At 45.8% G+C, this 11,121-nt stretch overlaps 1 protein-coding gene across 1 annotated transcript; it reads left to right on the top strand.

Annotated features, from left to right (window-relative positions):
• The first annotated feature begins 3,569 nt into the window (after positions 1-3,569).
• Fabp1 (fatty acid binding protein 1) lies at positions 3,570-8,764 on the top strand. Its single transcript, XM_021165595.2, has 4 exons — positions 3,570-3,724; positions 5,300-5,472; positions 6,735-6,827; positions 8,644-8,764. The coding sequence occupies exons 1-4, from the start codon at positions 3,658-3,660 to the stop codon at positions 8,692-8,694; spliced, it is 384 nt and encodes a 127-aa protein (XP_021021254.1). The 5' UTR covers positions 3,570-3,657; the 3' UTR covers positions 8,695-8,764.
• The last annotated feature ends 2,357 nt before the right edge of the window (positions 8,765-11,121 follow it).

The following is an 11,121-nucleotide window of genomic DNA, read 5'->3' on the forward strand; positions in this document are numbered from 1 at the left end:
TAAGTAATTCATCCAGTCATTTACACACACACACACACACACACACACACACACACACAAGATCCCCCAACAAAATTCCAAAGCAACTTCTTAACAGACTAGACTTTTAAATTTATGACTTAGGTAAATACAAAAATTCAGTGTCCCACTTAGAGATTAGTGTCTAGCTCATCCCCTTCCTAGAATAAGTCACATTAAAAGATGTACATTCTAGGCTCAGAGCAAGCAGGTACCTTGCGTGTTCTCATTATCCTTTGAGCCACTTTGCCTACTCTGTCCTAGTGTGCAAGCAGTTGGGTAACTACAAATGGACATAAATTCTTAACACACAAGGATGCTCGGGGACAGCCCTAATTTGATGTTGAAGTGACCAAGGTAGCATCATCTTGTCCTGGCTCCATTTTGTGTTTTCTTAGATAGCTCTCAGCCCTCTTCCTCATAACAGTCACACCAGCCTTGGCAACACATATGAGATTTTCACGACTCTGACTATGGGCCAGATGTATTAAGTTTATACAAACTTAACACAAAATAAACTAAGTGAAGAAGGTATAAGTCAAAAATAATTGTTATGATAATAATTACTATGAACTGTCAAAAAATGAATGTTTCATGGTTACTCTGACCCTCACCTAGCTTTATATAAATTACGACTTCTGTGGGGTTTGCCTTTTAAAATACTGTCTCCCTGACCTTTACTACCAAGAGACACTGAGAAATTAGCTCACTCTTGGTCACCAACCAAAATTAAAGAACTCATATTCTCTTAGTTGACTTAGTCTGTGTGTTTGTCCGTATTGTTCTCTGTGGATTATTTCAGTGTGGGAACCACGAAGCTTCGTGTCCTCAGCGTTCTTAGAAGAGGGGAGATCAGGAAAGCAGAGTGGTCAACTCTGCCGGCACCAGGATCTGCTTCTGCTATGCTCAACTGATGTCTCTGCTCTGCTCAACTCTGCCAGGGCCAGGATCTGCTTCTGCTATGCTCAACTGATGTCTCTGCTCTGGTCAACTCTGCTGGCACCAGGATCTGCTTCTGCTATGCTCAACTGATGTCTCTGCTCTGGTCAACTGTGCCAGGGCCAGGATCTGCTTCTGCTATGCTCAACTGATGTCTCTGCTCTGGTCAACTGTGCCAGGGCCAGGATCTGCCTCTGCTACATTCAACTGATGTCTCTGCTCTCATCATGCCAAAGGTAATGACCTCGCCCAAAACAGGTACATATAAATACCACTTGTCAGGGATGAATGAGGTCTCAGACATTGGGCAAGTGTAGATTCAAAGACTCTGTAGATTCCAACATTTGGCTGGATCAGAAGCAGCAAACTGCAGAGGTTCTGGGGAATCTGTGTGATTGAGGTGATAGTGTACACCCCTACTGTAGGCTGGCATAGCTGTTGGTCCTAAGACATAGTCCTGAGCCACCGATGCACTTAACATGAGCTCTTATCAGTTCAAATCCCTCCCCCTCATTCTCACCCACCAGAACGGTAAGGCCTAGAGGCGGACACTGCAACCCAGCACGTTTCTGGGTGGACTGTGGAGCTCCAGCAGGGCAGATGGGCTGGGTATCCAGAGCATTTTGTCATTTGGGGGATTATGATGCAAGTGGGAGGGAACTGGCCAAGAACAGAGAGGACTCCATGCGAGATCTGTCTCCGTGGGCTTAGCACAGGCTGGGATGGCAGAGCAGGGTTACAGAGAGAAAAGAGAAGAGAGAGGTGGGCTCTCAGGGCTGGAGCAACAGTTTCCATCCCTTTCACACTTACGCCACTGGCCTCTCAACCAAGCTGCAGCCACACAGGGTACACACCCACCCATGCACAGGCATACATTCGTACTTGCCCTCAAGTCCCCTTGCCTCAGATCTCATATGATTCACTGATTACAGGACTGGCTTGCTGATCTCACTACTCATTATCTCCCACTACTTCTGCACCACAAGAGCCATGGCCTCGTTATCTTTTGGTGGTTTCTCTTTGCTGAACCATCACTGATTGAGCTCATTTCATGTGCTATCCATCAAGAATCCCAAGGAAGGAGCACAATGAGGAAGAATGCAGAGAAGCCAGCCCAGCTGAATGGAGGAGGCAGAATGGGGGTAGGCCCACTAGGGAGGAGTTACAGGGATGCAGACAGCTGGAGGACAGGAAAAGTGTAGAAGAGACACAAATTCAAACATAGAGGAAGGAATACCCCTGACACCTTCAGCTGGCCTGTGCCTGTGACCTCTAGGGAAAGGTGGGTGTGATGAGGCTGGGTTTGGCAAGCCTAACAGCCTCACTAGAAGCTTAGGTAATGGCAGTCATTCTGTAAGATAAAAATGAAAGCAAAGTACAAGCTCTATTTTGAGCAGTCATCACAGTCAGGACAGTAGACACAGACCTTCCACACTATCCAGTACCTGTCACTGCTAGAGCAATAGGGACCATTAGAGGTTTAAAACTGAGGCATGGCATACCCCAGCCTCTGATTTATAAGTCTATGTAGCCTCGGGCAGAAAAGACTAGAGGATGGAGGGCCAGTGGCTGTGAGTGATGAGGCTGATGCTAAAGTCTAAACAGAAGAGAAATAGGCTGTGAGGTGGCACTTGCTGAGAACTGCCTCGGATGCTGGAATGGGGAGATGAAGATGCTCTGGGTAACAACTCCCCATGACAAACAAGAATATCAGAGATCTTTGGAAGCATCCTTATGCCTCTTCCCCAAGGCCACTTCTAGTCAGGCCGAATGCCCAGGTATCGTCTTAGTTCCCTGTTCTTACTTTTGAGGCAGGGATGGGACAAAGTCAGCAGGTAATGCCATCTTCTTGGCTGGACTTGTCTCTAGCAGATGAAATAATCTAAGTTTTCAGACTACTGCTTTAATTAAAGAGCTTACACCTGCTGACAGTAGATGCCTTCAAAGGGGAGGCTTGTCTGGACTAAGGCTTGCCTGGATTGAGGCTTGCTTGGAATCATTGAAGAAGAATTCTCATGATACAAAACCACTTTAGGGACTGATAAAATGTATGTAAAATTATGTTTGTATAATAATAAAAAAATGAGAAATAAACATAAGGTTATATGAAAAAGATTTTGAGTTCAAAGGTATTTCTCCCCATGTAATGCACACACACACACACACACACACACACATGTATGTGTGTTTATGTATGTACATATGGATATGTAGTGACATGCATATAAATATATGCATACATAGAAGTGTACACATGTACAAACACATACATATGTGCACTTAGGTATATATGCATATGTGCATTTCTGGAGATGTGATTCACATGTTTCTAAATTATTTCTAAATGTATGTATGTTGCACGTGCATACATTTGTCAACATACATTTCAAGCATGCACACTTATTTCATGAGTAGGGTTAAGTCACCATAAAGGCAACATTTACAGAAAGCTTTGCCCTTGGTTGGACTCACTAATGTTTGCTGAATTAGAACAAACCTCTGCCTTGCCCACTCTGATTTTTATCGTTGACCATTGCTCTCAGGAGTTAATGTTTGAGCCTGGCCATAAATAAATCGACAATCACTGACCTATGGCCTATATCTGAGGAGGAAGAATCCCCTTATAAAATAGGCAACAGTGGGTGGCCTGGCAGGCAGAGCTGTTGTGGTCAGGTGTGGAAAGGAAGCCTCGTTGCCACCATGAACTTCTCCGGCAAGTACCAATTGCAGAGCCAGGAGAACTTTGAGCCATTCATGAAGGCAATGGGTGAGTGCTGAATATGACAGCAAAGAGGGGCTAGCCCTACTATCAGCAGATAGTCCAGGTCTGGTGTTGAGGTGGAAGGAGGGGTCCAGGCTATACCGAATTGAGTTCTCCAGTGACTCTCCTGCTCTGTTGTTACTTTTACTGTTCCCCACTGGACAAAGCTATTCCAGGGAAGTGGAGACGACCCTACATTGGAAGATGAACTGGTTCGAAGTGTGTGTTTCATGGCACTTTATTCTAAGACCTTGTTCCTTCACTCACTTTCTAGCAAACATTGATTCAAGGCCAGCCATACCCCAACACCATGCCATATACCAGAGAGACAGTGTGATAGGATACAATCCTGACCAATGTTCAGAGACAAAGCTACAATCTTGACCAGTTATTTGGAGATAAATGGAATGAAGTGTCTCCTAATATGTATGACTCTATACCAGGCATTGCCATGCAATGCCCACAGTAAATACCATAAAACTGAGTTGTTTTTCCCATTTTACAGTTAAGGCGACTGGGGTAGATGAGGTAGCTGTGATGAGGCTCACAGTTTAGAGGGTGTTTGTGTTGGAGTTAGAAGCAGGTGCTGGGTCCCAGAGACCCTATTTAAACGCCCTATGTCTCCCAGGGTACTCAGGTGCGGGAGAGACTGTGATGATGAAGGCTGAGCCTGGAACCAGGGAGAGAAGAGTATATAACAGGAAGAAAGAGGCCTGTGGGCAGAGGGGGAAGTGGAACAAAGGGGGTTACCAACATGGAAAAGATGAGGAACAGCAAGACCTGAGAAAGGACTCTCAGGTCACCCTAGGACTCAGAGCTGCTTTTGCAGACAAGTCAAAGATCATGAATGTGAGGATCCCTTAGCTGTGCAAGGGACCCTCCACTGTCACTGTGAACTCCACGGTTCTTGGGAACCCCTGTTCATGTAAAAGCACAGATTTGTTCTGAAATCTGGAAAGCCCTATTCTAGGGTAAAGGATTTTTGTACATTACCCCCCAAGAGCCTTGACTCCAGAGGCCACAGCAAGTTTGCCAGGCATGGTCCTACTTTGTGCATGGCCTATTTATGTGTAGCTCCCATATCACTTCAAAGATAATTGGATTTGGAAGATAAACATTCTGGAGGATGAAGTGTTCCCACTCTAAGAGCAAGGCCACTAAAGAAGGAGGGATCTGTGGGGGGGTGGGGTGGAGGGATGAGTAAGAAGCAGGGAGCCACAGAGGAAAGGGTCTTTACAACAAATGAATCGGTGGGTTTGCCTAGCATGCATGAGCCCTGGGTTCAATCCCTTGCACCATATAAGCCAGGTACGATGGCACATGACTGCTATTTTAGCACTAAGGATGTGGAAGCAGGAGGATCAGACACTCAAGGTCATCCTCCACCATAGAGTGAGTTAAGGCTAACCTAGGCTGCAAGAGACCCTGTCTCAAAAAATAATAGTACTAATTGGCAAAGTACTAGCAGACTACTGACTTTCCGCATCAGAAGGCAAAGATCTAACTGCTCACAGGACGACTATATGGAAATGTGTGGGGTCTCTGTTCTTCCAGTTTTTAACTTTACATGGTCTCTACCAGGTCTGCCCGAGGACCTCATCCAGAAAGGGAAGGACATCAAGGGGGTGTCAGAAATTGTGCACGAAGGGAAGAAAATCAAACTCACCATCACCTATGGACCCAAAGTGGTCCACAATGAGTTCACCTTGGGGGAGGAGTGCGAACTGGAGACCATGACTGGGGAAAAAGTCAAGGTATGTAGTCCCACCTCTGGCCTCCGTCTCTTTCCCAGAACTTCTCCTAACGGAGACCATGTCACTGAAACGACTTCAGGCAGGAGACACAGAGAGCTTTGAGAGTAGACTTCTCATCGTCTCAGGGATCGTGTGCATCTGGGCTCTCACAATGGAGGAGGATGTGGGGATAAAGGGGCACAGTCTCAGAGTCTCCCAGGCACAGTGCTCCTGGCTCTCAGAGTCCTTCAAGGAAAGCCTAGAACTGGGGCACATTGGTGTCAGTGAAAACCTTCATCTGAGCTAGGGCAGCTTTACATCCGCTGGGAGATGGTTCCAGGCAGCAATGCCAGCTGTCTGTGGGCTGTGTGAGTAGTGGACAGGTGATAGAGAGATCCAGAGGCTGTGGGTCCTGTCATCTCCCCCCCAGCCCCACCCCCCGGCTCTGAGTCCTGCACAGCCTAGGGTAGCGGGTGTAATGTGCATCTGTTCTCTGTCCCTGCCCTTTCCAGGAAGCTTTGTGCCTCAAATTCAGCAGGAGTCTCTTTATCACTTCTGGCTGCTCTTATTTCTGCCTCTTTTACAAGTCAAGGAGAAGGGAGGGTGGGGCTTCTCCTGATTGGTTCATGACAAGAGTTGGGGTGTCATGAGTTTTACTACAGCCCTTTTTCAATGCCCACTGTAGAGGCAGATATTTGATGTCTTTTACTCTTGATTAGGATTCTTCCCTCCATCCCTCTCTTACTTCCTTTCCTTTCATTCTTTTTCCCCCCCTTTTAGCATTTTGCCATGTAGCCCATACTAGCCTCAAACCCAGCATCTTCATGCTCCTGCCTCATGAGTGCTGGAAAGCCTGAAGTACTGTGCCCAGCCATGATTCTACTTACTACTGTCCTTGATGTATACAGCTTGGAATTGGGACTACAATAAAAATAAACAAACAAACAAACAAACAAATAAATAAATAAAGACTCAGTAACCACCGAAGTAAACTGAATTCCCACCCCCACCCCCAGCTGCTGATGATTGGACAGCTCCCTCCACAAGCTTGAGAAATGGGATTTTATATTTTATTTTCAGATTTTTTCCCCCAGGGCAGAACCACTTAGGTAAGCTTGACATTTTCTTTCATTCATAAATACGCCCTATTTCCATTTAGCACCAGAGAACTGGAGAGGGACAGGACATTTGACTCCTTGTCAGTTGATACCATGCAGGGAACCAACTTCATTAGCTTCATTGCCAGGTCCTTGCTCACGGGCCACCCTCTGTCTTCCCTGCAGGCAGTCGTTAAGCTGGAAGGTGACAATAAAATGGTGACAACTTTCAAAGGCATAAAGTCCGTGACTGAACTCAATGGAGACACAATCACCAATGTAAGTTGACCCTCTGGTCTTGCCATCCAGTGCTTGAGGTGAACAGTACGGTGTGTGTGTATGTGTGTGTGTGTGTGTGTGTGTGTGTGTGTGTGTGTGTGTATGTGTGTGTGTGTAAAGGATAAGAGACAGCTGGATGCCATCTCTCATTCTTCACCCTTTCCCCCCAAGACCTGGACTCTCTCTTCCTTGCCTCTTGTCAATGTCTTCTACCACCTAAGAGGATGCATATGTACTACGGAGTTGATAGATATCAGATCTATTGAACAACACTTTTCTAATCAGAGAAAGTAAGGCAGTGACCAGAAGAGCAGGTCGAATGGCAGCATCAGGGTTTCCTGACCTGGGTCTGTCTCTTGGGCTAATCTCACAGCAGTTCATTAATCAAGCAAACCCCAGGGGAGGCTGTTTACACTATAAACAGTGAGGATTGCACTCAGGACACTGCAGCCATCTTGTTCTTGTCAAAGCATGACAGAATATCAGGGTGATTCCCTGACAGATAGAAGAGCGGTATCTTGAGGGAGGGGCACCCTTTTCTAATTCACCTGGTGTCTCACACCTTGTTGTGCTCCACTTTCAGAGTCAGCCACTCCCCTGCCTCTGCCTCTCTCCTCCTTGTCCACTCCCTGGTCTTACCCTTTTCCCAGCAGCAGCAAACAGGATGGGTGAGGAGGTGTGTGGCGTGCTGAGGCACGGAACAGCATGTGCAGAGCATAGCTGGCCTTGCCCTGTTTCTGATGCCATGGGGCCTCACACCTCACACTCAGGCCATAGGACAGAAGTCCATTCAACCCAGAGATGTCCCAGACTTCACTGTGTGTGCAGACATCCTGTCCAGGAGACCTCAGGACCTCTTGCAGCAGCACTTCCCATCAATGAAAACCTCCACAAGGGAGGCTTTGTATGTCCATCGATGTTCCTATTTGATAACATCAGCGTGATTAACAGCCTTAGCACTAACCAATGGGCCACACATCCATCCATCTTCCACAGCCCAGGTGCCTAATAAATGTCTTTGCCCACTTGGCATTGGTGGGGAGTCATTCATTTATCAAGTTTATGGCTGCTAATGAATGACACGCTGGGTATGCACTCCTGTGCAGTCATCCTCCATGCCCAGCTGTTGGTCATGTATTGCCCCCACTACAGTAATTCATAGTGTTTCTCTCATGGTCAGGTCTTCCAGCTTTCCTTTGTATCCAAAATGTACCTCAGGCAGGTCACAGAAAGCAAACCCCTGTCTAAGTGACCGCATCTGGTCAAGTGAAAATCCCCCTCCACCGTGGGGAGAGAGGGGCATCAATCACAAAACAACATTCACGCCCCACACTCTTGCCCCTCACTCCTACAAAAGAGCAGGTGTGTCCAATGTTCTCGTGTGCTCATTCACACCGTCCATACAATAAGAGGGAAGTAGATAGCACCTACTATGTTCCAGTCCAGTGGCCCACTGTACATATGCTTGTGTTCAGCCACAGGTAGTTAATGTACGGGAAATCTCAGTGAAATTTTGAAACGTTAGATTAGGCTGCTCTGGATGGTTTTTCTATAGCTGTCATTGATTCAGGAAGCCATTCCGTGGTTGGAAAGACAGCCCTCCCCCCATATGAACAAGAGAAGTGAGGAGTCCCAGCATGCTATCCTAGAAAAGGTTGCCAATCGCGCCTCAGCTCCAAGAGAAAATGGGGATTTTTCAAGTTGTTTAATATGTCAGCACATTTGGGACCATTTGGGGCGGTTACTGTTTGTTTGTTTGTTTGTTTTACAATTCATCATCAAGAAAATATTTCATAATTTCTCTTTTGACTTTCAGACCATGACATTGGGCGACATTGTCTACAAGAGAGTCAGCAAGAGAATTTAGACAAGGCTATATTTCATATTCTTTTACAGTGTAAAATTAATACAATAAAGTTACCTTTCTTTTGGAATAACTTCTCTTGATGGCTTCTCATTGTGGTGCTGTTGTTTTTATTTTTTTGGTGTGTGTGTGTGTGTGTGTGTGTGTGTGTGTGTGTGTGTGTGTGTTGGGAATTGAACCCAAGGTCTCACACATAAACTCTATCACTGAGTATAACCCAAACCCTGTTGTTTTCAGTGCTCCTTGATCACCGATAATTTTTTTAAAATTATAATCTGTGTACATCACTCCATATATTCAGATCTGTAGTTTAATTTCACCCTGAATACAGATTTCCAACTCATGTGTCCTAGTCAGGAATGTTAAGAGTGGCCAGCTCTGTAGAGTGTCCAGTGGACCTTTTGCCTGTCAGCCACATGGGCAAGAAACTGGAACAAGAGGGTATTCAGGACTCTGAGAGAGTCCCTGCATAAGGACAGGGATCCAGAAGACCAAACTGGCAAGGAGGAGCCACCGCCGTGAGCACAGCCACAAATGGCCATCCAGCAGTGGACAAACTCTAAACGATTGGGCACTCAACTACCAAATTAACATCTTTTTCTTTTATTGGAGGGCTTAATGTACAGATGTGGTACAGGTGTAATTCCTCCCACAACATGGACAGAAGCAAAAAGCAGAAAATGGAAGCAACCCTCTGAATACTACATTGTCCCAAACGACTAGGGGTTTGATAAGAGTTTAACAGCGGGCAGCAGAAATCCACACATTGAAATCCTATTACCCAGCAACTCAGAATATGGCCTTATTTGGAAACAACATTACTGCTGCTGTCTAAGGCCATAGAATAATATGGTAGGCTTCTAATTCAATAAGGCCAATATCCTTTTTGTTGTTGTTGTTTTTTTGGGTTTTTTTGTTTTGTTTTTTTTTTTGTTTTGTTTTTTTTTTTTTGTTTTTTCTGAGACAGGGTTTCTCTGTGTAGCCCTGGTTGCCCTGGAATTCACTCTGTAGACCAGGGTGGCCTCGAACTCAGAAATCCACCTGCCTCTGCCTCCCAAGTGTTGGGATTAAAGGCAAGCGTTTTAAAAAAAAAAAAAGATTTATTTAGTTTTACTTACACTGCAGCTGTCTTCAGACACACCAGAAAAGGGCATCAAATCCCATTACAGATGGTTGTGAGCTACCATGTGATTGCTGGGAATTGAACTCAGGACCTCGGGAAGAGCAGTCAGTGCTCTTAACAGCTGGGCCATCTCTCCAACCCAAGGCTGATATCCTTACTGAGAGATCCCTGGGAAGCATCTATGTGAAGACTGGAGTTATGCTGAGCAGAGCCCTGGACCATGTTTTCCAAGCTCCCTCAGAGGGACTTGGCTCTGTCGACATTGGCTTTCAGATTTCTGTGTCCAGAATTGTGAGGTCCGATGCTTATGCCACCCAATTTGTAGAACAATGGTGTCTCAGGGTTTTATTGTTGTGAAGAGACACTGTGACCACAACAACTTTTATAAAGAAAAGCATTCAAATTACAGTTTCAGAGGTTCAGTCTGTTACCATCATGGCATGAAGCATGGCAACGTGCAGGCAGACATGGTGCTGGAGAAGGAGCTGAGAGTTCTACATCTTCATCCACACAAGCAGCAGGAGAAAGACTGTAAGCCACAATGGGCATAGTTTGAACATGTGAGACATCAAAGCCTACTCCCAGTGACACATTTCTTCTTATAAAACCAGACATAGTCCAACAAGTCCACACCTCCTAATAGTGCTGTTAGTCCCTATATGGGTCAACATTTAAACACATGAGTCTAAGGGGGGGACGGCATTCCTTTCAAACTACCACATTCCAATCCCTGGAGGCTTGGAGCCATACCATAATTCAGAAAAGCATTCGGTCTAACTTCAAAAATCCCGGTAGTCTATAACAGTCTCAAACTTTCCTGCAATCTCTTAACTGTGATCCCCTGTAAAGTCAAAAAGCACACCACATCCCTCCAACATTACCATTCCAAAAGGGAGGAAAGGAGCATAGTGAGGAAATAGTGGGCCAAAGCAAGACTGAAAACCAGCTGAGGAACTCCAAACTGTATTTCCCAGTCTGATGTCAAAGCAGTCTTCAGATCTCCAACTCATTTTAGTTTTGTTGGCTACAACACACTTATCTCTCTCGGCCTGGTTGCACTCCCCGTTATCTCCTCAGCAGATATCCCATGACTCTAGCATCGGTAACATCTTGGTGTCTCCAAGGCAATCCAGGCTTCACCTTCACAGCTTCACATAATGACCTCTCTAGACCTCCATGTAGGGTCACCCTGACTTATCCCTGGTCTCAACAGCTTTCCTTAGTCACAGAGGGAGACTCTATAACCCTTTTCCTCTATCCTTGACTCTAAAGCCAGAGCCACATGGCCAAAGCTACCAAGATCTGCT

Source organism: Mus caroli, chromosome 6, assembly GCF_900094665.2.
Source record: "Mus caroli chromosome 6, CAROLI_EIJ_v1.1, whole genome shotgun sequence".
Taxonomy (NCBI): Eukaryota; Metazoa; Chordata; class Mammalia; order Rodentia; family Muridae; genus Mus; species Mus caroli.